Below are 26,124 nucleotides of genomic sequence, written 5' to 3'. Positions count from 1 at the left end.
GAAATAGTACAGTGGAACGGTGGAGTTATGCCACCCAATCAGAAATGCAACTTCACACTGCTGAGGCATCTCAGGTACTATGGCACCAATGGTGCAAAGAGAAGGGAGCAGCCTTGCTTTCTGCTGCCCTGGATGCTAGGGCTCAGAGCAATGGGTTTAAATTACAGGAAAGAAGGTTCCACCAGAACATTAGGAAGAACTTACTGACTGAAAAAGTGGAACTCTCTGCTCAAAGTGTGGTGGATCTCCTTCTTCAGATGCTTTTAAGCAAAGGCTGGGTGGCCATCTGTCAAGGATGCTTTAATTGTGCTTTTCCTGCACGGCAGGGGATTGGACTGCATGGGCCTTTTGGTTTCTTCCAGCTGCATGAGTCTATGAATTCTGGTAAACTGTTGCTATTCCAGGCTGCTGGAACACCATGGGATATTGATTTAATGCTGTAATACCTTTTGTCCTCTATTTTTTTCCCCAAAAAATGTCATGAAGCACATTTTTTCACATGCCTAATCAGAATTCATTTTATTTTTCTTCTTAGCATGTGTCAAATGGCAGCATCCACATCAGATACTTCTTGGCTTCAAAATTCAACTTTGTTAATACATATGCTGAAAAACTGGACTGGTTTTGAAGATCTGGAAGAATATGTGAGCTATATGCTTAACCCTTTGTGGATATTAGTGCTTCCCATGTTGTTATATCACATATATTGCTTGATATTTTTGGTAAACTGTTTTACCACATTTGTTCTATATGTTTACAAGAAAAAACATAACATAAGCGGAGGCATTTATGATCCATTATGGCAAAAACCAAAGCAATGGATTGGATATTTTGTGGACACACTTGGAAAGATATGGCATGGTAAGCAAGTGTCTGGTTAAGTAAAAATGGCTGCAGTTTGTTTTAAACCAGTTTAATCACAAAACATAGATTTAAAACCTTGAATGAAGTACAAGGACAAGAATAGCCATTGTTCACTAGGAACGGAGCTCTAGAATAATCTCTTGTAAGATAGGGGCCAAAAATCCCTTGTGTGATGAGGTGACTAGACAATAATGCATGTGAGAATTTGGATAATTTTCTTCAAGAAGGTTGCTACAGATGAGGGCCTAGTGAAGACTTTTCTATAGGTTATTTTTTTGTCTCGGCTCCTCCAACAGAAAGATATGTGCATATCACAATGGACAAATATAGAACTCCTGTGACTTATATTTGTCCAAGCTATAAACAAGTTGCTTTTCAGGATAGAAGTCAAAGAAAAATACTTCTGGATACTTCTTTGAAGTTAATATGCAAGAATGTTATCGCTAATTTGAAAATTTGAGTTTTGTTATTGATATGTTATTAATATTAACCTTTTATACATTGTCATCATTTCAGGTTATGAGGTTATTGGCATGGAAAATCTACCAAAAGGTCCAGGAATTATTGTCTATTACCATGGAGCTTTTGTTCTAGACTATATCTTTTTAGTAGCTAGACTGTATGTACAGAAAGGAAGATTCCTCCGTTCTGTGGTTCACCATGGCATGTATCTACCAGGTAAGATTAAAATATACATTTAATGTTAGCTTTTTTCAAATTACCCAAGTGTTACCCAGTTCAGCCAAAGTACTACATACAAAAAGAATGAGCTGTTTTGCAGTGGTTTACCTAACTCCTGATCTAACTTCATGCCAGGGGCAGCTTTAGTCAGTTCAGTGGGTGACTTCTGCAGAAAACTGTGCAAAGTATATATCTTTTCCAAAATGACAAAATCAACCCCCCCCCCCCAACCCCACCAGTATTCAAATTTGGGCGTATCGGGTATTTGTGCCAAATTTGCTCCAGTGAATGAAAATACATTCTGCAATATCAGATATTTACATTATGATTCGTAACAGTAGCAAAATTGCAGTTATAAAGTAGCAACAAAAATAATTTTATGGTTGGGAGTCACCACATGAGGAACTGTATTAAAGGATTGTGGTATTAGGAAAGTTGAGAACCACTTATTTAAAGCATTAGTTGAGTTGAGATAGAAATATTTATGTTTCAATTTTTTCCTTCATCAGTGTTTACAGGAGTAAAACTGATCCTTGATGTGGTGGGTTGTACACTTGGCACAAAAGCTAATTGCGTTGAAATGCTGAAGAAAGGCTATCTTCTAGGAATTGCACCTGGAGGACTTAGAGAAGGAAACTTTAGTGATGAATACTACAATCTTGTATGGGGTTCCGGCACAGGTTTTTCTCAGGTCGCTTTAGATGCCAAAGTGGTAAGTGGTCTATTTTCAATATGTATATTGTCCACATTAAATAAATTGGAGTAAATGAAATGTGTTTGTTCTTGTGGCCCTTCTCCCCTTAAACTGTCCTATTTCTAATTAAAGATACATCATGAATTGCCACTTCTGGAAGACTCCAGAGGCACTTTAGTCATGATTCCACGTCACAACTGCATCCTATGGGACCCTGGGATTTGTCATCTAATAGGATCCTAGAGCTCTCTGTCGAAGATCTGGTCATCCCAGAATTACAGAGCAATAAAGGGGAATGATAATGCTCTAGTGAGTTATCCCACACAGACTACCCCCATTTAAAAACACTTGTAATATAGTATTTGTATGGCGGAGCCCATCACATGACACAGGAGGATTTCCTCCCTGCATCCCTCATGTCTGGTTAATAAATTGTTTCCGAAATGTCTGGAAATGAGGGGGAAAGAAAACAGGCAGAGATCATCTTCTGAGCTTAGGAATCACTATACAACTGGAGAAAATGGCAAAACACACGTTGGATGGAATAAAACAATGCTCATTGACATAGCCAATAGAAAAAATAGTCGGTGAGTGCCAAGTAAGACAAGAAAGATTTCTGTTTAGTCAAAGGTTAAATGGATCACATGGTCTGAAAATCAGATCTGCTTCTGTGATGGGGATGTTATAACAATACTCCAATACAAAAATGTTAATGTTTGGCATGAGTGGAAAACTGTTTGTTAAGTTTATAGGGCTGCGTGTAAAAGAGACTGGGTATTAGTCCACAAATTAGACAAATATAATTTTGCCCAAAAATTATTTATATGAACTTCGATGAGCTTTCTTAAATAAAAAAGTGATGACAGCATGCAAATATTTATTGGATGAAATGCATTGGGCAATTGCATAGAATAAAGTATACATATACTCTTAAACCCAGTTTGTCTTTTGAATAACATCAGTTAGATGTTTTAAGTTTCCTTCAGCTCCTGTCAAGTGTATATGGCTCAAAAATTGCAAGAGTGAGCTGGAATAAGTCACCTGAATCACTAATGTTATAAGTAACAATTTTAAATTATTATTTTTGTGGAATCAGGAGTAACATACAGATTTGTATTCTTTAAATTTGATTTCCTTCAGAAGTTCCGGTTAGAGATAGTGTTGGATATGATCAGGAAAAGGCATCAAAATATCATATTTGAATATGATAATTGTCATTATTCAATGAGACTTAGGACTTCATCGCATTAGATGAATTACCTGTTCTACAACACTTCTTAAATGCAGCTGGCATGGAGCCCACCAATCTATCCCACAATGAATGTCTACTTATGGCAAAGCTCCATGCCTTCTGCATCAAGCGTGGTAGAAGGGGGAAACCTGAACAACGGGAGACTATCTGTGTTGAGGTAGAGAATCATGGGGACAATGTGAGATCATGCCGGAAAGCATAGCTTTCCAAGCAAGCAGGTAGTGATGGGCAAGCAGGTGGTGCAGCTGATGTGGGACAATGGGCGAAAAATTAGCCCGGCTGCCTCATAATTTGCCCCACTGCCCTATGTGTCCATCCCCCCGCTGTCCCCCGCAGCAATGATCTCAATATGATGAAGTCATTAATTAGGAATTCTTAATTCATTTTTAAAAATAATAATTTTAATTCATATTATAAAAGCAAAGGTAAGGCTCAGCTATTGTAGTATATTTTATGTGAGATTATCATAATAGTAGGTCTCTTTATAGCTACACATTAAAAACGAACCAATCAATTATCACTCTTTGCCAGAATAAAATGAAGTAATACATGAAGTTGTGTTGCTTTTCTCAAAATTAGGACATAACACTGAAAGAAGCTATTTTTAAAAGAACAATGTGCATCTCTTTTATGTTACTGTGTGGTTCTTAAGCACTTAAAACATTAATTATACAACATCATCTGTTCTAATACTTGCATAGAGCTATCTTGACTCTGCAAGCCAAAGCTTGAAGCTACAGATTGCTGAAATTAAAAATGCCCAAAATTTGGCAAGGAACTGAGTAGAAATACTTAATAAATGCCTTTCACTCTTTCTTTTCATTTCTTCCCCTAAATTTAGCCCATCATCCCTATGTTTACACAAAATCTTCGTGAAGCATACAGGACAGTTGGAAAAACATGTGAGCTTATTTCCTCAATCTATTTTATTGGTCTCAAGTCTATATGGCACATACTCTGTAAAGCAACTGTGAATATATGATGTATTATTATTGACTGGGATCAATTGATCAATTGCTTTTGTGTTTCAGTAATTTTGACAACTTTTGCTGAGTTATGTAACTGTCTTCCAGAGATATATGGTCAGCCTTATATAAATTACTGTAATAGTGTTGAAAAACCTGTTGAATATTGATATGATCCATTAATATTTTATTATTGTACTGTATCTTAACAATTAAATTTTTTGCTTTTCCTTCCTCAATTTGTATGCTAACAATTTTCCTGGTTTATTGGATGATTTAAAGTAGGCAGTCTCCTAAGGACTCCTAAGGTGATATACAACACATAAAATCAATTAAACAATATTATGTTTTAGATATAAACAGTACAATAGTATAGTGAAACTGTCTATGTTTATACTTATTTATGCAATGCTTTTGACACAAAATAAATAAATAAACTGTCTATGTTGTTGCATTTTCTCAGGCCATCTTGTATTAGTATAACATCAGTCTTGTGTATTGCACAAAGTTGTGTGATTGTGCTGGTGTGATAGGATTCTCTTCTTCCAGCCCATGTTGTTTCCTGCCTGCTTGATAAGTTAATTCAGAGAATTTCCAAATTTAAATTTAACTGGGAACAGATGGCTACAAGGAGAGGAAAAATCACCCAGAACAAGATCAATAGATAGCAAACATTAAGTAGAACTCTGATAAAACTGCCTATATGTACATAAAGTTTTCCATGCCAATAGGAAAACATTTTGTCTCTATAACAACTGTAGGGCTGCTGAAATGTCTATATGAACGAATTAAGTTTCTAGTACTTCCATTATACGGAGGATTTCCTGTCAAATTGCGTACATATATTGGAGAACCCATACCATATGACCCAAATCTAAGTGCAAAGGAACTGGCCGAAAAGGTAAGCTAATTCTGCGCTCAAAACTTTTGGTTTCCATTTTTTTTTTTTTACGACATTTATATACCGCCCTTCTCACCCCGAAGGGGACTCAGGGCGGTTTACAAGTATATATACATACAATATATTATATTATACAACTATATTGCAATATTATTAGTAATATTGCATGTAATATAAATATACAATTATAATAGTGAATTATAATTATTATTACATTGTATTACAACATAATATTATTATTAATATTAATATTATATATATTCATGTGTGTGCGTGTGCGCGTGTGTGCATGTGTATACACATACACACACACACACACACATATATACACACACACACACACACACACACACACAGCATGTTACTGGTAGGAGGGGCCTTCAGCTGGAGCAAGGAGACAAGATGGAGACTGTCTTTGCTGGCTCCCTCTCTGCTCTGGCATCAGAGCGTCCGTTGGAGATGGTGGGAGGGTTATTATACACTGGATGTTATGTAATTTATTATATCATATTGCGGAGAAGAGATGTTGGATGTTTATTTAATTATATTATTATATTATAACCGCTGCCACCAGTGTAAAGATGTTTATAATGCGACCACCAGATGTAAAGGGGATTATCCACGCTTGCCACCACTATGGGAAGATATAGCCACTAGCTACTTAGAGAGGAGACCTTTTAAATTTTATTTTTCTTCTTTCTTCTTGTTTGTTTTTGATGGTAATATATATGACAGAAGCTGGGATGTTTAAAAGAACAATAACACGTTTATTCTGGAACAAAGCTTAATGGTTACAGTAACTTTCTCTTTAGAGGCACTTTGGTTAACAGTTGCAAGGCTAGAATGAGGTGTTTCAAACTTCTTAAAATGTCACTTCTTTCTTTACTGCTCTAAACTGCAGTCACCCTGTGAATTACAATCACAGATTATCTGTTCCTCATCAGGAGACAGACTACCTTAAAATAAGTCACCAAACTTATTTTAAATTGACTCAAAAATAAGCATTTGAGTCTCCTGATCCTTTCAACTGAGGATCAGTCTTCACTGTACCTCATCAGGGCACAGACTAACTGCTTCTTTTTCAAACCTGCACTTCTCCACCAAAACGGCAGTTGGCTCTGCCCACTTCTCCATGGCAACCAACTCATGAGTGCAGAGTAACTGAAATATTGACCCTTTTAAAATGCAATTAAACATGACATCTGTAAACTAAAAAAATCACACTTTGTTACACATATTAAGTTTATGTGCAGTGAAACATCAGAAAGTGAAAGAGTCATTATTTCAACCAATCATTTGGGCTAGCTGAGATTTTGGAGCACTTTGGATTTCAGATTTCCAGATATGGAATACTCAGCCATTATTTTCATAGCCAAAAATATATCAATACACCTACACGCTACTCTAAATTACTTCCTACAAAACCTTACTCCACAAGAGAATATCAGAGTTATGTTATTTCTGCATGGAATAAATAGCAGATCACATTATAAGAAAAGCACATAAGTAAATCACATAAGTAAAACCTATTCAAAGGGCATTACGGCAAATAATAGATAACATGGTATTGTGTGACAAAATTTGAATTGTGAAGAGGAAAGAAGATATACAGCTCACACATACTTCAGTGAAAATTACTTAGCAGTGACGAATATCCAGGTGAGACATCTACTACTGGTCAAGGTCCACATTCCCACATTGACCCTCCATGGGATGTATGAGGCTGACACTATCCTCTGCTGTACTCTTATATAATTTAATTTACAGTATTTGGAATGAAAATGCCCCACACTCCCTAAAAGGGGGAGATAAGGAGACAGAAAAGACAGGCAGAGTTCCAGCATACCAAGTCAGAAGCAGATGAAATCCTAACTGCCACTGCCCTGGCCATTATTGGGGGAGAGAAGAAATTGGTTGAGTTGAAAGCCAACACATAACCAGATGCAAATGTAGCAGGGTTCCCCCAGAATCACAATTTCCTCCTAAATTCCTACTCCTAAAACAAAGAAAAGTCTAAAAGATCACAATGAACAGTAATATATACTTTCCTTTTTTTTCAGGCCAAGATTGCAATTGAAAGTCTTCGTGATAAATACCAAAAAAGACCAGGAAATATATTAAGAGCGTTATCTGAACGTTTTGATAAGCACCACAAGAATAACTAGACTTTATACCGTATATCTCATAAATGGGTTTTTCTATGACACATTCCTTTCTCTAAATAGCTCTTGTATGTTGCTGTTTTTAACGTAACATTTTAAAATATCTATTTTCCTTAGGCATTTTATAAAATAGAATACACAATAGAATATTCTGCTATATGATTTGTCTGAATGTGTATATTTTAAATAAATGGTTGTGAATTTCACTTTCATGTTCTCAATAAATATGTCATAAATAGTCAAACAACACCATAAAGAAGGTAAATCATTGTATTTTGTGAACTTTTCCTTGTTATTGAAATCAGATTTTTTTTTCATGTCAGGAGCAACTTGAGTCACTTCTGGAGTGAGAGAATTGGCCGTCTGCAAGGATGTTGCCCAGGGGATGCCCGGATGTTTTGATGTTTTTACCATCCTTGTGGGAGGCTTCTCTCATGTTCCTGCATGGAGCTGGAGCTGATAGAGGGAGCTCATCTGCACTCTCCCCGGGTGGGATTCGAACCTGGCAACTTTCAGGTCAGCAACCCAACCTTCAAGTCACTTAGTCCACTACGCCATATAATGCTTATATAATGCTTATATATCGGATGGGAGTTTAAAATTCAAGCTGCCTGTTCATACCATGCTTGTGCATTTCTGAAAAGCAGGATTTGGGGAAAAGAAAGTAGGCTAGATGGTGCCCTCTGTACCATCTAGTTTTCAAAAAAAATAAGCTTTCCTCAACCTGTTGTTGCTCCAGAAATAGCACCCACCACTGGTCATGTTCACTGCGATTGAAAGGAGTTCCACCAGACATTTGCTAAGAAAGGATCCTTTGGATAGATGTCTGTCTATATATATAATAATGGCCAGTGATATGCAAAGTTCACTTCCACAAGACTGTCTTCCTGTGAAATAACTATTTCTGAGTGGTGACAAACTTAGTCTGTTTGCTCAAGGCACCTTAGCAACTAACCAATAAGTTAGTGCAAGCATATTTAGGAGACATCGCTAATGATTGTTCATTTGACAATCCTTTTGCCATGTCGCATAGTAAGTCCAGAGCCATTCCAATCAAGTTTTACATATCTTCCTTTTCTAACTTATGACATTGCTTAACAATTTAGAATTTAGAATGCATGTTGGTAATTCTGTGCAAAGTTCCAGCAGTCCAGCCGGAAACTACACAGTCAGGAGGGGATTAGTTAACCTCTTACTGGACTAATCCCAAGGAGAAGTGGAAATGTGTGCCCACAAAAGCCTAGCCTTAAATCTGAACAGTTTAACTGTTAGGGATAGGTTAAATATAGACACCATATTTTTGGTCACCCATGCCCTTTCCGGGCAGGCCTTTCCAAATGACTCTTGTTCCAAGTCTACCAATCAAAACTGTATATTTTTTCATTGAGGAAGAGACTTTGTCTACTCATAATGTCCAATGAGGACCAGGGCCGGTCCCACCATGGAGGCCACGTGACGCTGCCGCCTCAGGCTGGGCGGGAGGCGGGGCACCGCTCTGACGGTGCCCCGCCGCCCGACCAGTGCCCGACCAGTGCGCCCTGGCCTTGTGGCCTGACTGGCCTTGCCCAGGCTCCCTCTTTTGCCGCCCAGGAAGGGGAGGAGGCATCCCATCCTCCCCTCCCCGGGAGGCAAAGCCTCTCTCTTTCGCCGCCCGGGAAGGGGAGGAGGGATCCCATCCTCCCTTCCCCGGGCGGCGAAGCCTCTCTCTTTCGCCGCCCGGCAAGGGGAGGAGGGATCCCATCCTCCCCTCCCCGGGCGGCGAAGCCTCTCTCTTTCGCCGCCCGGGAAGGGGAGGAGGGATCCCATCCTCCCCTCCCCGGGCGGCGAAGGCTCCCTCTTTCCAACCCTGGCCCCGCCTCCCATGCTGCGTGGGAGACGGGGCCAGGGTGAATAGCATGGGAGGCGGGGCCAACCCTGGTCCCGCCTCCCACCCAGCGTGCCCTGGCCCCACCTCCCACGGAGCGTGGGAGGCGGGGCCAGGGCACGCTGGGCGGGAGGCGGGGCCAGGGCACAGGAGGCGGGGCCGGCAGGGGGCGCTTATCAGCACCCCCGCTTAATATTTAAATTTATCTCCGGCCGGCCCTGATGAGGACCCAGATTGAAGCTGGACTGATTTCTGATCGACCAGGGGAAAATGGAGGGACTTTGGATGGTTTGCCTTGACTAAGTTCTGAAACATGAGAAGTGGATTCCTTGCTTTAGGGAGCATCTCAGCTATAGGACTGCCCTAAGGATCAATATTTCATCCAGGGGAAAACTGAGAGGAAAATAAAAGGTTCATACCGGTCTGATTCCACACTGTGCCCCCCCCCCCCGCCTCCTTGTTCCTTTCTAGTTTCAATATGATGAAATAGATTCTGATGAACCTTAGTCAGGAAATCATGCTAAGTGTCCTTCTTAGAAACAAAAATGAATGAAGTTACTATTTTTAACCTCACAGCGAAAAGAAACTAAAAATGTGAAGTTTTCAAAGGCTACTCACAATCTAGGATTGATTCTTTGGGAAGAATGTATGTGCAGTTTCCCTGCACAGAAAGCAGTACTAAGTAGTGGCAGCATAATTTTTGTCTTCCATGGGATGCAGTTGACTATTTGGATTATAATTCAGCTGTTTGGAGAATATAAATATATTTTCTCATCCTTATGGATGATCTATATCAGAACTTGAATGAGCAGGAGAGAATTTTATCTTTTTCTGCTAGACCTCCCAGTATTATCCATTATCATAACTTATTATAGATTTCTAAAGGGTTTGATGGGTATATAGACTCTTTTGAGGTTGTTTTCATCCTAATTAGTCAAATCCTCCCACAAGATGGTGCTGGAGCATCAAGTTTACAGCTCTCAGTTTATGGGATTTCTCAGGGAGTATTAGTGTTTGAAGGCACATCTCAACTTGATTTTTAGGCCTGTTTCTGGAGTTATTTGTGGTGTTGATTCAGAAAACTGCATTACATAGACAGCATTGGATCTAATTTCTTAGATATGATTAACATGTTTTTCTATGGGTAAGAAGATCATAACTGATATAGACGACATATGTTCTGTGTGTCAAAACACTAGAACTGATAGGAAAACTGACACCATGTTTGGAATCAGCATGTCAAATATACCCAGAAAGAGGTCTAACATTTGAGGCACCAAAATGTGTGTGGGCCAGTGATATATACATGAAGTCACTAGGGGGAGCTTATCCATCATTTTGCAGATAAGCAGTGCAGTGGTTTGAACATTGGACTATGGTGCTGGAAATAGGGGATTTAATTTCCATTTGTTCATGATATCCATTGGATGATCTTGGCCATGTCACACTCTTTTAGTCACAGAGGAAGGCAATGGCAAACCTCTTCTGAACAAATCTTGCCTGATAGTTGGCACATCACCACCACCACCACAACAAATTATGATTGTGAAACCAAATTGTCTTTCTTTTTATCTCATGGCAAGGAGGCTGTGGATATCTGAATGCACGACAGACTGGATGTAAGATAACAAACTGAAACTAAACAAGATAGGAATTCTGTTGATTACCAGAAATCAGGTTTTTCATTTGGGGGTAGTCTCTAATTCAGCATTGTCCCTAAAAGGCCAGGAGCTTACTGTGTCCAAAACTACAGCACTCATTCCTACAGAAGGCAAACTAGACTACAGTGAGTCTTGCTTGACACCGCTTTGACTATGATTTTCCTGCTTGCAGAAACAGGTTGGACTGGGTGGCCTCTGGTATTGCCCTTACTATTATCATTGTCATCATCATCATCATTATCATTATTATTTGATACACAACAAGATTAGTACACAGCAAACAAGATCACTATGCTGGCTGTTGTATTGGAACACTTCCCAAGTGTCTAGGACTATGTGATGTATTGGCGAATAATGTGTGCAGATCCATGTGCAAGAAATGGAAAAGGAGAGAATTTACCAAAGACAAATTCAAACAACTAACCAACACATGTAGGAAAACAGTCCAAAAGGCTTAAGCACAAAATTTAGCTGATACCCAGATTAGCACAAAAAACAATATAAAAATAAAAATATTGTAATAAAAATAAAAAATAAAAAATAATTTATATATCAAAAATAAAAATAAAGTGAAAATGATAAAAATGACTTCCATCTTCGCCTTTGCGTTTCCCATTCTATATAAACAAAAGAGGGTGATACAAAAACCAATATTGAGTCAGCCTCTTTTTCTGTAGTAATAGGGACAAACTCTAAAAAAAAGATGTTGTCCTTTATATTGGCTTAGTCCTTGATTCTTTGCTTTACAAATAGCTAACGAAGAAAGATACAAAAAAAAAATCATCCTTCTATTCTTTAACTAATATCTTTCAGCTTCTTTTTCTTTCAAATTCTTCTATTTTAGTCCAGTCTGTATATCTTATCGGAGTCCCTGTATTTTTCTTTAATAAAAACGTTAGTTTGTCCATGTCCTTTATCTCTCTCACTTTCTGTAGCCATTCTTCCATATTGGTATTTCCTTTTGCTTCCATCTTTTGGCAAAACTAATTCTAGCGGCTGTAGTTAAGTATGTAAATAGGATATCATCATTAGTATCTAAGTGAATATCCCGGTCCGTTATACCCAATAAATAATATTCCGCTTTTCTAGGGAAATCTATTTTAAGTATTTGTTGACAAATTTTGTGGACCTTCTCCCAATATTTTTTTGTTTCTTTACATGTCCACCACATATGAAAATAACTTCCCTCTTGTTCCTCACATTTCCAACATTTTTTTTTGAGTATTCGTATACATTTGGTTTAATTTCTTTGGTGTGATGTACCAGCGGTGGAACATTTTTAACCAGTTCTCTTTCAGGTCCATTGCATATGTGTATTTCAATTTTTTAGTCCAAATAGATTCCCATTCTGCTAGAGTTATTGGTCTTCATAATTTTTCTGCCCACTTAATCATACATTTTTTTTACTGTTTCCTCTTCTGTGGACCACTCCAATAGTTTATTATAAATTTTTGTAATTATCTTATTTTCTGTTTCTAAGATTTTCTCCCAAAATTGCTCACTTTGACTAAATCCAATTTCTCTGTCTTTATTATACTGCTCCTTAATCTGCAGATAATGTAACCAGGAGATGTGGGTAAATTTTTGTTTAACCTCTTCATGAGATTTCAAAGTTGGTGAACCTTTGATTAGCAAATCCTTATATGTTGGCCAGTTAGACCAACCTAATAGTCTTCTTTGTTTGGCTTCCATAGTAGATAATAGGCTTGCTCAAATAATTCGTTTTCCCCGTTAACCGTTATTAATTCGTTATTTTCGTTTGTTTTGAAGCAATTTTGAAGCATTGGTTGTCACACGTCTGGATATCGTGGTTTCGAATCGCGAGAGGCCGTTTTTCGTTATGTCGTCGTTTTTTTCGTTAGGAAAAAAAAGCTTTTGCAAAGCACCCAAACTCCCACCATTCAGGCCCTTCCCTTTTGCCCCTCAGCAAAAGGGGCGTCACGGGCTCAGCCAATGGGAGGGGGCGAGGGGGAAGGAGGCCGAGGAGGAGGAGGAGGAAGACGGAGGGGGGAAATGGCCGCCGCCGCCTCGCCTCAGCAGCTGATAATAATTTATTATTATTACCTCCCAAGGGTGATCTCCCAATAGGCTACCGAGGAAGGACTGGGCCAGGTTTCTGTCTTCGGGAGGGAGGCTCTCGCGTGTCAGCGCCCAGGAAGGCGAGGCCCGCACGTCGGAAAGGAGGCGCGTCCACGTGTCTTTCCTTTCTTCTTCCAGGAGGGAAGGAGGGGGAGAGGGAGGTCCCCCCTTGGTTGCCCTCTTTCCCTCCCGAAGTGGCTCTTGAAAATGGGGCGCTTTTCCCCTTCCCCTCCCGCCCTTCCCGTGACCTTCCCCAAGGTCTCCCCCGAAGAGCCCACCGACCTTTCCTTCGGGCGGCGTCCTCTCCTCCTCCTCCTCGGAAGCCTTGCGGGGAGGATGGGGCTGGGAGGGAGGGAGGGAGGGTCGCTTAGGAGGCGGAAGGCGAAGGCGGGCGAGGGGCGTGGGCGGCGCTGCTCATGCCTCCCTCACTGCCTGCCTCTGCTTCTCCCTCTGCCACCCCCTCCTCTGCTTCCTCCGCCTCCTCCTCGCAAGGCGCATCCAGGCGGGCGGAGGCGGCGGATCGAGACCCCTTCCCCTCTGCTTCGTCCTCCTCCGGCGGCTGTCCTCCCTTCGCTCGCTCGCCCTTCCCTGCCTGCCAGGCCTGATACTCAGAGGTTTTGACGTCTGTGCGAAGCTAGGCAAGTGGGGTTTATATATCTGTGGAAGGTCCAGGGTGGGAGAAAGAACTCTTGTCTGTGGGAGGCAAGTGTGAATGTTGCAATTGGTCACCTTGATTAGCATTGAATAGCCTTGCAGCTTCAAAGCCTGGCTGCTTCCTACCTGGGGGAATCCTTTGTTGGGAGGTATTAGCTGGCCCTGATTGTTTCCTGTCTGGAATTCCCATTTTCTGGGTGTTTCTGGGAAGGTAATGGCACTCCATGTAGTCATGCCGGCCACATGACCTTGGAGGTGTCTATGGACAACACTGGCTCTTGGGCTTAGAAATGGAGATGAGCACCAACCCCCAGACATGACTGAACTTAACGTCAAGGGATACCTTTACCTTTACCTATACACACACACACACACACACACACACACACACACATAAGCAGGGACTATATATATATATATATATATATATATATATATATATATATATACACAATATATATCACACACACACCAATTTAACAAAGTTTCAGCCACAAAAACAAAGTTTCTGAAGTAGAACAATGACTTTCACAGTAAAGACAACCCAATTTAACAGGAAATAAGACTTTCAAACCAGGAACAGATTTCTGCAATTATTAAAAATGGTTTATTATAAAAGCTATGAAAATTCGCCAAAAATCAGAGGATAAGGGAAACGTTCCAAATTTTGGTGAGCTATCAGTTTTAAATGTGTTCTACCACTGTACCAAGTTGGAAGAAGATCACTCAAAAAATGAGGGTGGGAGAGTCCTGTAAAGTCCTCTCCCTCTGTGCTGTTTTTGGGAATTGTGCATGCGCGTCCGCCATTAACGAATTAATTTTGAAGATAACGAATTTTCGTTAATTTCGAAAATTTTTGGGGGCCAAATTCGTAAATAGCAACAAAAACGAAAAACTGCCCCCCTCTAGTTTTGAAACAAGTTTAGAATCAAATTTTTCATGGATCGATCAAGCCTAGTAGATAACCATAATGGGGTCCTTAAATGAAAAAGCTTTTTGTATTTTTGCCATGTCCTAAGTAAGGAGACCGGATGAAGTGATTCCCAAAGTTTTTCTCTTTTTTCTCTCTTTCGTACCAAACATACGAATGCCAGCCCACTCTCAAGTCATAACCCTCCAAAGTGAGTAGTTTTTCTTTTTTGAGGTTCATCCAATCTCTTATCCAGTCCAGGGCACAGGCATCGTGATAAAGTTTTAAAACTGGGAATCCAAATCCTCCTCTATTTATTTTTTTTGTCTGTTAATATTGTGTATTTAATCCTGGGTTTCTTCCCCTTCCAAACAAACTTCATTATGTCTTTATTCCATTCTTTAAATATACTATTCTTTCGTATTATTGGAATATTTTGGAATAAGAACAACAATCTTGGTAACGTTTTGTCTGGATTCAGTTTCAATTTGTTTTTCCTGAGCCAGCTCATTACCTCCCCCAGGCATTCTTTCAGAGGAAATAGTATCCTTAGCTGCAGCTGATTTTGAAAGCATGGAGAACTATATGGGTGTCATCAGCATGCTAATAGCATCCTGCTCAAGGCCTCTGGATGATCTCTCCCAGTGATTTCATGTAAGTATTAAAAAGCATTGGGGATAGAATGGCACCTTGTTTGATGCCATGTAATAGCTACTTTTTTGAAGAGCAGCTATCCCCAATACCACCATCTGGAATCTGACTGAGAGGTATGACTAGAACCACTGCAGAACAGTGCCTCCAATTCCCAAACCCCTCTGGTGTTCCAGCTGGCTTTCTATCCCACATCATTCCTATCCCAGTGTTCTCTAATTAGGAATCAGGGATTACAGTAAACTGAGTCTTATCACCATTTTCAGACATGGATTCCCTTAAGCAACCACCAGAAGTGGCTGTGCATTGTGGGATGGCCTCTGTGGGACTTGGTTTTGCCAGCACCTGAAACCAGAGAGAAGACACAGAGAAGATTGCATCTGTTAAGGTCCCACGTCTTCTTTAGAAGTGTATCTTATAACCTTTTTTGGGGCTACCTTGCAGAAAATTGTACCTATATAAACAAACCTAGATAATACGGAATAACATAATTATTCATTACCATCTTGTTATTAAGCAACACTGCAATTCAGATTTCATGTTCTGAGGGATTTAATGGATGCGTGTCACTTTTTGTGTGTGTATGTATCATACTATGTCTGACCATTGTTTGCATAAGCAAAGATTTGTGTGGGCAGATAAGGACAATGCATCTTCAACTGATTACTTCAGATCATACATTTTGGATTATTTAAAATAACCAGCTTTTCTACTTAATGATTGCATCATTGACTTTCATCAATATAAGAAAGAGAAGGAGAGAGACTTTGTAACTGGAATTCAGTACTCTCAACAGAAGATTGTCTATTCACAAGGTCAGTGCTTATGTTTACTTTCATTTTACAAATTCTGATATATGGTGTTCTAAATGTAAGCAATTAGATTTATGAGAGAATAGTTCTTAAACCATTATATTATTTAAAAATGTAACCTTTTGTTTCTGTGTACAACTTTACTTATATTGTCATTACTTACAGATATATTTTGTTAACTATCTGGTGATAGCAAAAATACAGAAATCAAGATATATTTTAGGATGGATATTAAATACCATCTATTTTTATTTGTTTCCAGAATGTATCAGCTTCATCAATAAATAAGGTATTGTGATTATGCTTATTTCTTTGTGCTCTATACAATTAAAGTACTTTGATATCACTTTAACTACCATGATTTTGAGGTCTATACTCTAGATCTACTGATTGGACAGACAGAGAATTCTTTACTTTTCAATATTGCAGTCTATTTATCAGCTACCTAATAAAACATAGATATAGATCATTAGCTTTGAGTGCCTCAGTCTCCTCTGTGGCTTGGTAACATTAGTCACATCCTCATAGGAATAGAAGCAAAAATGTCTGGTGTGTAAGTGTTTATGGAACCCACTAGATTTGATTCTAATAGTGATAAGATTGAGTGAAACCAAATCATTCAATCTTATTATTATTAGTCATTACCCTGAACAAATCAACCAGTGCAAAACTTCTGTAGCTTGGAAATGTGAAATTATTTTTAGATTTAAAATTATGTTTTTCCAGCAAAATTGATGTTTCAGATATATAGGATACTGTTGTGCCTTTTAACAAAATGTATCTGTTTATTTCAACTAAGGCACATCTATACTGACTTATTTTATGGCATGCTGGATACCTGATCAGCCCCTATAAGTGCCCCCACAGGGATTCTCCAGCCACCACAGAGACGGGAGGGAGTCCACATCACCCAGTAGCACCAAATATGGTTTTGCACCACTCACTGGGCAGCCAAGCTAAATGCCCCCATCACCATTCATGTCACTGCGGTATCCAGCTGCAACATGGGAAAAACCTATTCCACATCACTTGCCCTGATATCAGCTACATGGGAAGGGGAAGAAAAGGAGTGGAAGAAATCCCCCTTTTCTCTCTCAGGCCTTCACAGTCCTCCCCATGATCCCAACTGCACCCAAGCAAGAAACTGAGAACAGGTAGATCCCATTTTGTGACTAGAGATTACGGTGGCAAAGGGCAGAATAGGGAGAAGTAACCTACTATCCACTTCTCTCTGTGTTTCATATGCCCAGGCTGCTGTTTTCACAGAATGTGGAATGGTAGTGGGGACAATTGTGGCTGGGTCCATTTGGGAACTGGACCACTTATTCCTCCTAGCCCTAAGTCAGGGGAAATTCTGAATTCTAAGGCTGACTTTAGGTCAATGGTTCTCAACCTGTGGGTTCCCAGATGTTTTTGCCTATAACTCCCAGAAATCCCAGCCAGCTTGCCAGCTGTTAGTATTTCTGGGAGTTGAAGGCCAAAACATCTGGGGAAGCACAGAGAACCACTGCTTTAGGTGATGCAAGGAAAAGTAATGTTATTATGCCTTGGAATCATTCCTGTTTGGCCTGTGGAAAGAGATAAATGAAATGGTCAGAGAGAATATCAATGGAATAACAGTTAATTTCTGGATACATTTCAGGGACATATCTGGAGAGTATACAGTGATGGCATAACACTTGTGTGAAGAAAGACTAGTCATGTTTCAAATCTCTGCCTTGGTAGAGAGGGAAAGATACATAGATACGTAGACATCTGTACATATCTAGAGAGGGATATGTACACTATAGCTCTTCCTTTTGTCCTCATAAAAATGAACATCAATGATGAAGTTATGGCCTCAGAGACCCATACAGGAGATATGGGAAAGTGTGGCCCTAGAGTGCATCCTTTTCTGCAAGACTTTTTAGAGTATTTTTGCTAAAAAAAAAAAACAAGCTTCCTATTTAGAGCACATCTTGCTGAGCTGTGAGTTGGCCAACAGAAGAAAATCTGCACAGAGAAAGCCATGAACTTTTTGCACATAGTTATAGAGAGATGGATTCTACCTAAATTGTTCCAGCTGGTAGATCTTCTGGTTAGGATTGTAGTTGGCATACATAATCAATTGTGTATTCTCTTTTTTTTTTCTTCCCAGGGAGAAAAGTGAGGAAATAATTAGTCTTGGAGTGTGACTTTATGAAGTTGGCCATTTATTTGAAAGATGACAGCTGAAAGTACTGACTATGGTTTAAAGCAAGACCCTATACATTATATTTTGAGTGGATATTCAGATGTAATGCTGTATCCCATTACAGTGTTAGGGATTCTGATAATATTATATTATCCTGCTCTTGTTTCGGTCCTCGCAATGTACATTGGCAGCACAGTCTGTGTCATTTGTAGGAAAATTGGTAACCTTCCAGAAGATACAGATAACAAACGATGGGACAAAACAAAGCAAATCCTGACAACTGTATCATATGTGTTGGGAAAGATATTACATGGTAAGCATGAATTCCACATAATCCCTGAAAGGTTAAATTTCAAAAGGTCTTCTGATATGGTAGCCTTTTGATTCAGAGCAGGAATAAGAATCTAATTTATCTCTTATTTTCCTGAGTAGGTCATTAATTTAAGTGCATTTTTCTGGGAAGGGGAGCCATAGATTTCATTAGAATTTTACTTTCAAAATGACTTTTCTTTTTGAAACACAAATAATGATATCTTTCACGTTAAAGCTACACATACACACACATATACACACACATACAATTTTATCATTTGGCCTCAATAATAATAATAATAACAACAACAACAACAACAACAACAACAATATAAAACTTTATTTCTAGACTGCCCTCGCTCCCCAAAGGGACTCAAGGCGGTTTACACACACAAAACAAAAAGGCAAACAATCAATGCATTATTAAGATATAGAAATTATGTGATCTAGATGTTCATAAAATAATGCTTAATACATTGCATGTTCTTCCTTCATAGGTTATGAAATTTGCGGAATAGAAAATCTTCCAAAAGGACCGGCTGTTCTTGTTTATTACCATGGGGCCTTAGCAATGGATCAGTACTTATTTATGTTTACACTCTATAGAATTACAGGCAGATTCTGCATTTCTGTAATTAGCCATTTCCTTTTTCATCTACCAGGTAAAAATTAAACTAAACGAAAATGTATTTGCAATGAAAATGATTCCCTTTCATATCATTATTTCATGCTATTTGGATTTTTTCCTAATTTATTCTCAAAATTTCCTTATTGTTTGGAATCTTCCATATATTGTACATATAATGTGGCTGAAGTTGTGCACAGGATTCCTTTTTTTAAAAAAAAATCTACTGTATTAAAGTGTGAAATCACTGATTAGACTGCATGCAAGTTGAGATGGAGAAAATGTGTGGGTAGGAGAAGATATATAACCTTTTTCATTAGTTGATTTTTCCGTACAGAGTGAAAGTGAAATAAAAGAAATGTATCCTATTTGATGTCTTTACAAAGCACTGTCCTCAAGTGCTGCTTTCTTTTATATGTAGAAGTTATTAGAACAGGATATAAGGAGTTTGCCTCTCTTTTTTCTCCGTAATAGTTTTTGTGTCAATGTCTTTGGAAGATAAACATGAGCTGAACAAGCAAAGAAAATCTGCTGCTGCTCAGATGCATCGTCCCTCAAGATACAGCTACACTGTAGAATTAATGCAGTCATGACTCAATGCTATGGAAACATGGGAATTGTAGTTTGGTGAGACAACAGCAGTCTTTAGCAAAAAAAAAAGTGGAAGTCCTAGTAAAACTACAACTTGTGTAATTTCATAGCATTAAGTTATGGCAGATAAAGTGGTTTCAAACTGCATTAATTCTATAATGGCTAGCAGGGATTGCAAAATACACAAAGAAAACTCATGGCATTTCATGTGGCCCAGTATCTTCAATCTGCTTAGAAATAAGGGATTGCTGAATAGGCAAAGTGTTGAAAGGAAGAGTGATGGGAATGGTCTTATGTCTAACTGAATTATTTTAAATTCATGTTTGGGAATGGAAGTTAATATACCATGGGGTGGGAGGTAACGTTAATACTTTTTTTTAATGGAAAAGCTGTCCGATCAGAGATGAAGCGTGAACATGTCAACCACTTTTCTTTCTCTCTTTTGCAGAAGATGTTTGAAAATAGCAAGAGAAAATCAGTTCACAGGGAAGACTCTGTGCCATCTTTCGAAATGAAATACTGCAGCTACAGTATGGGTGCATCTACATTGTAGACTTAATGCAATTTGACCCCACTTTCACTGCCATGGCTCAAGACTATGAAATCATGGGAAGTGTAGTCTGGTAAGGCATCAGCACTGTTAGGCAGAGGAGGCTAACAACCTTGTAACACTACAACATAAATGATTCCATAGCTTTGAGCCTTGGCAGTGGAAGTAGAGTTAAACTGCATTAATTCTACACTGTAGATGCACCCTATGTCCACCTTTCACAACAATAGAAAACTCATGGGTGTGTATCAGATCCCCTAAGGATACTATCAGAGATATGGGGAGAATTTGATAAGCCTCCTATTCCAGCGGTGTAAAAAGGCAGCTACATACAAGCAAAATACTCATATGATACAGATCCTGATTTCTTCTTATACCAAGAGTGAAGTCATTATTTCTTACACTCATTATTTCAGGGTTAAAACATTTTTTTCGCGTTATTCGCTGTATTCATCCTACAAGACAAGAATGTGTGACACTTCTAGAGAAAGGACATCTATTAGGTGTTGCACCTGGCGGAATTCGAGAGCAGAATTATGGAGATAATACTTACAAGCTTATCTGGAGGCAGCGTACAGGATTTGCTCAAGTAGCCATAGATGCAAAAGTTGTAAGTTTTGTTTCTTTTCTTTGTTTCTCTCATTCATCGCTCACCTGTCTCCATTAAATGGAAATCAGAGTCTATAATGGTTAAATTATTATGTCATAACAATACTATCTAAATGAGATATGCACACCACAGTTGGTTCAAATATATTTGTGGAACAGGCAACAGTTAAAGCCATCAAACACCTGTATTGGTTAGTGATTTGTGAAGATCAAGTGTGTTCTTCTTGTTCTTCATTTCCCCCTATTTTAAGTAGCTTGAAACACCCACACAAATATCAAGGCTCCATATACATTTAAAAATATCAAAGAAATCAATAAGTATGTACAGTAGAGTTTCACTTATCCAACATAAACGGGCCAGCAGAATGCTGGATAAGTGAATATGTTGGATAATAAGGAGAGATTAAGAAAAAGCCTATTAAACATCAAAATAGGTTATGATTTTACAAATTAAGCACCAAAACATCATGTTATACAACAAATTTGACAGAAAAAGTAGTTCATTATACATTAATGCTATGTTGTAATTACTGTATTTACGAATTTAGCACCAAAATATCATGATATATTGAAAACATTGACTACAAAAATGTGTTGGATAATCCAGAACGTTGGATAAGTGAGTGTTGGATAAGTGAGACTCTACTGTATATACTATCTAATAAATATGAGGATGTATCTATATTTGCCCAGTCAATATTCTTTTAAAAAAAAGGGGGGGCATTCAACAGAGATCAACTCTGAAGAAGCCCAAAACCTATCAAAATGCTATAGATTCAGAATATAAATACTATTCATAAAAAATTTCAAGGGTGCATCTACATTGTAGAATTAATGTGCTTTGATACCACTTCAACTGCCATGGCATTAAAGAGCAGTGGTGCTTAATCAAACTACAATTTTGGAAGCATTCTTTGGCAGGGAAGGCTAAAAACCTTGTAAAACCACAAATCCCAGGATTCCACAGCACTGAGCCATGACAGTTAAAGTGGTGTGAAACTGCATTAATTCTACAATGTAGATGCACTTAAATTCTCAATGAGAAGTGAGGGTATTGACATGTTGAGTCACTCATCAAAACCAAACAATACAGAGACAAACAGACAGAGAGGACTTCTTGGCAAAAGAAATTGTGGGAATTTTTAAACACCCATTTTTTTCAAGGAAAAACACTGTAATTTGTACAAACCCTTAAGACTTTCATAAAGTATCACAAAATGCAGGTAAATATTAAAAGGCACAATAATTCTTATAATCTCACTCAGCAGGAAGAAAACCTGAATTTTTCATCCCGAATATAGGACTGGAATAACCAGCTATATACATTCCTTCTCTATAGAACATAAAATACACCCAGGAGCATCAATACAAATAGCAGCTTCAGAGGAATGTCTTCAGCTATAGAAGAGGAAAGGGTAAATTATCCCTCCCTACTTGTGGCAGCAGTTATAATTATTACACTTGCTCTTTTAAATTGCTCACAAATCTAAGTTATTTATTCCCACGGATTTCCAATTAATGTTGTCACTGGCCTATGTGGACTCGTTTTTAAAAGAAAAATGTTCTATTTTTTTTTCCTTTGGTGTTTCTTAGCCCATCGTTCCTATGTTTACCCAAAATATCCGAGAGGGATATGTCATATATGGAAACATAAGTAAGTGGAACTTTATACCTACTTAGAAATGTGATTTTATATTGCAAATTTATATGATCTTACTTTGAATAATCTGTGGAAAGACTATAACCCCAAGTTGCAAATAATGTTAAACTCTAGTTCACGAGCATAGAAATTATGTGTGCTTTCTTTGCTTGAAGATGATTAGAAGTGGTACATACAGTAGTGAACCCATGCAAGTTTTCAAGTATTGATATCAATTTCTTCCAATGTACAATTCCCATCTGATTTTAATTTCATATATAGGACCAATGCAATGGCTTTATGAGAAAACACGAACTTTAGTGTTTCCTATGTATGGACTATTTCCAGTCAAAATCCGGACACATATTGGACAACCTATTCCATATGATCCAAATATAACTGCAGCAGAATTAGCTGAAAAAGTAAGTATTCTATTGTTGGAAATTTAAAAATATACATGTATTTACATTTAAATTCAGTGCAAAATGCTTAAAGATCTCTAAGAGTCTTAGTTTATGGAAATCTAAAGTAGAGCTTTGGTTTTGTTTTGCTGTACTCTGTTATTGCCAGTATTTTATCTATGATAAGAAGAGTTCAGGTGAAGTGGCCCCTATTAACACACACATGAGAAAATATTGGAGTTGAAATTTCTTTAGTGGCAATGTACATGTGGATATGTATTTGATCTTGATTAAAAATGTAATGTATGCAAAAAAAATTCTTGATGGAAGCAATGAGTAATTTTAGCCATTTTCTTCAGTCTCCAATCAATACTTTGAAAACCATGGCTTTAAAATCCTATCCACAATTTGGGATTTGTATTGTTAACTGTCATCATCAACTTTGACCTATGGTGACCCAATAAACAAGAGACCTTTGAGTCACCCTATTTACAAACGTTTTCCTAGTCTTGTAAATTCAGTGCCATGGCTTCCTTGATTGAATCTATCCATCTGGAAAACACCCTTCTTTTCCTACTGCCTTCCACCATACCAGGCATTATTGTCCTTTTAGTGAGTCATGCTGTTCCATTATATATCCAAAGAACATCAGTCTGTTTAACCATCTTAGTTTCTAGATAACAGTTCAGTCTTGATTTGTTCCAAGATACATTGATGTGTTTTTAAAAATCTGTGGTATCTGTAGAACTCTTCCCCAGCACATTTCAAGTGAGATTATTTTCTTCCTAGCAGCTGTTTTCACAGCTATACATTTTGCCATAGGCAAGGCTAACTTTGTATTCAATTATATATCTCAACACTTCAGGATCTTGACAGATTACCTCTTACATGTGTTTCCAAATTTTAGTCTTATTCTGGTTTCTTGACTGCAATCTCCATTTTGATTAATAGCCATGGGTAAATCTGCATTGTTGAATTAATGCAGTTTGAGACATTAATCTTCATAGTTCAATACTATGGAAATCATGGGAGTTGTAGTTTGGTAGGGTTTAGGCAGGAAAGGCTACAAGCCCCATGATTCCATAGCATTGGACTGTTGAAGTCAAAGTGGTGTCAAACAACATTAATTCTAGATGCACCCTAAATCAAAGTATGGAAAATTTTGAACTATGTATTTCTATGTCTTCATTATCTGTTTTAAATATATGTAAATCATGTGTGTTTATTAATGTTAAACTGTAATCTTGACTTTTCATTTACTTCTCTGATTTTCGTTTGTGGTCGTTCCAAGTCTTTGTTATTTTCTACTGGTATTATGGTATAATATGCATATTTTGAATGGTTAATTTTCCTTTCTCCAGTTCCCATGCCTCTTGCCTTTGAGTCCAATCCTGTTTTACCTACAATATGTTCAGCATACAAATTAAATACACAGCTTGATAAAGTACAGCCTTGCCTGACCCCTTGTCATTTCAACAGGGGTGGAGTAAGGTCAACAGGAATATAGGTACACATTAAAGCTACATCTACATCCATATCTACATCTAGGCTGCAATTATATCTTATTGATTTTATTATTAATGTATTTCTGTGCTACTTTTCACACCAAACAAAACATCTATTTAACTGGAAATAATACTTACCTGAAAGTCCAAATCGGTGGTTCTCAACCTGTGGGTGCCCAATTGTTTTGACCTTCAACTCCTAGAAATCTTAACAGCTTGTAAACAGGCTGGGATTTCTGGGAGTTGAACACCACAATACTTGGGGACCCACAGGTTGAGAACCACTGGTCTAAATGAATTCAAAAAGTTTATCTCTTAGTTTTGTTGTTCCATACTTTAAAATCAGTTATGAACTATGGTTTTCTATTCTTACATTTTTATTTTTATTTCCAATATTTCTACCCCGCCCTTCTCCCCGAGGACAGCTCTTCATTACATGATTTAAAGTTGTTTCCAATCTATGACTTTCTGGTCTCTTAGATGATTAGGAATGGTACATATGAGGGTGAGTGTATTCAGACCTATCACATGGCTTACTTTGCAAGATTTGTTCAGGGGGGAGTGGCTTTGCTTTCCGCAGGGGCCAAGAAAGTGTGATCTGCCAAAGTCATCCATTGTGTCCGCATGACTGAATGAGGATCCAAATCCCGTTCTCCACAGCCCTAGTCCAAAGCTCAAACTACTATGTCACATTGACTTTCATATATAGGATTGTATTTGGCCCAGTGCAGAGATTTATTGGCCTTATTATGGCTACATGGGAGGTAATTTGTTAATACATTATGTGAGTGGTGCGTGTTTTTTCTAGAATTGTGAAGCTGTGCCTCATTCTCTAATGTCTTACTTTATATATTTTTGTGATACTTGCCATGGTGTTGCCTACCCATTTCCTGCACAGAAAATGATATTTTCTGTACAAAACTGGGCAAATATTAAATACATAATAAGTTCCAAATTGTGAGTAGTTTTTAAAAATGGTATAATTTTCAAAGACATTCACACAGCTGAAAGAAAATTGCTAAAACTTCTTATTTTCTTTGAAAAGAAGATTACTGAAGAATAGCATCCCTAAAACCTATATCATTTCAATCTTCAGAACATAGGTTCTAATTTCTGTGATATGAAACCTATGTGGGTGTTTTTGTGTTTCTCTTATTTTCTATGTAACAGGCAAAAATTGCTATTGAAGCTTTGCGAGACAAACACCAGAAAATACCAGGCAGCATACTAAGTGCTTTGGGGGAGCGCTTTGAGATACGTCGCAAAAATGAATAATGAAGGAAATGAAGGATTGCACTGATATGCATCAATACTTTCAGAATTGCTCATCACAAGGAACTTCAACATGAATATGGAGCTGCTGTTTCACAAATTATACAGGTTTTTATATCAAACTGGAATTAATTTTTTCATCTACTCCCTTCTCCAACTTTCAATGTAAGAGGATTTTTTATCAGTGGTGGAATTTAAAAAAATAAAACTAATAAATTTAAGTAACATTTCTTCAGGGCAGTATCTGAGGAACTGAAGGCTGACCACACTTTTCATGCATACTATACTCCCAATTAA

The 26,124-nt window shown here is 38.1% G+C and overlaps 2 protein-coding genes across 4 annotated transcripts in view; both read left to right on the top strand.

The window, feature by feature from the left end:
• Nucleotides 1–7,725, top strand: part of LOC100554962 (monoacylglycerol/Diacylglycerol O-acyltransferase) — a 56,649-nt gene extending 48,924 nt beyond the window's left edge. The window contains exons 2-7 of the mRNA XM_016995656.2: nt 536–861; nt 1,381–1,542; nt 2,055–2,257; nt 4,333–4,393; nt 5,218–5,357; nt 7,418–7,725. Of these exons, the coding sequence (XP_016851145.2) occupies nt 537–861; nt 1,381–1,542; nt 2,055–2,257; nt 4,333–4,393; nt 5,218–5,357; nt 7,418–7,522 (996 nt within the window). The 5' untranslated portion in view covers nt 536 and the 3' untranslated portion in view covers nt 7,523–7,725. The remainder of the gene's footprint in view (nt 1–535; nt 862–1,380; nt 1,543–2,054; nt 2,258–4,332; nt 4,394–5,217; nt 5,358–7,417) is intronic.
• Nucleotides 7,726–14,226: 6,501 nt separating this feature from the next.
• On the top strand, nt 14,227–26,057 carry LOC100554761 (monoacylglycerol/Diacylglycerol O-acyltransferase). Of its 3 annotated transcripts, XM_016995657.2 has the most exons (8): nt 14,227–16,153; nt 16,413–16,439; nt 18,288–18,636; nt 19,133–19,297; nt 20,818–21,011; nt 22,604–22,664; nt 22,932–23,071; nt 25,726–26,057. In XM_016995657.2, exons 3-8 carry the CDS (start codon nt 18,354–18,356, stop codon nt 25,828–25,830), a joined length of 948 nt encoding a protein of 315 aa, XP_016851146.1. In that variant the 5' UTR covers nt 14,227–16,153; nt 16,413–16,439; nt 18,288–18,353; the 3' UTR covers nt 25,831–26,057. The 3 variants fall into 3 exon arrangements, with proteins under 3 accessions (XP_016851146.1, XP_062836428.1, XP_062836429.1); XM_062980358.1 differs by having other exon boundaries at nt 14,227–16,439; XM_062980359.1 differs by lacking the exons at nt 14,227–16,153; nt 16,413–16,439; nt 18,288–18,636; nt 19,133–19,297 and adding an exon at nt 22,350–22,425 and having other exon boundaries at nt 20,922–21,011.
• Nucleotides 26,058–26,124: the final 67 nt, after the last annotated feature.

The sequence above is a fragment of the Anolis carolinensis genome, chromosome 4 (assembly GCF_035594765.1).
Source record: "Anolis carolinensis isolate JA03-04 chromosome 4, rAnoCar3.1.pri, whole genome shotgun sequence".
In the NCBI taxonomy this organism is placed as follows: domain Eukaryota; kingdom Metazoa; phylum Chordata; class Lepidosauria; order Squamata; family Dactyloidae; genus Anolis; species Anolis carolinensis.
Note: the sequence above shows the minus strand (reverse complement) of the source record. Positions and strands in the feature narration are given on the sequence as shown.

What these genes read in the sequence shown, in the direction of transcription:
- LOC100554761 (XM_016995657.2), top strand. Translation starts at nt 18,354, where the DNA reads ATGACAGCTGAAAGTACTGACTATGGTTTAAAGCAAGACCCTATACAT. An exon ending in GTTGGGAAAGATATTACATG is followed by an intron (nt 18,637 to 19,132) that starts GTAAGCATGAAT and finishes CTTCCTTCATAG; the next exon opens with GTTATGAAATTTGCGGAATA. An exon ending in TGTCATATATGGAAACATAA is followed by an intron (nt 22,665 to 22,931) that starts GTAAGTGGAACT and finishes TTTCATATATAG; the next exon opens with GACCAATGCAATGGCTTTAT.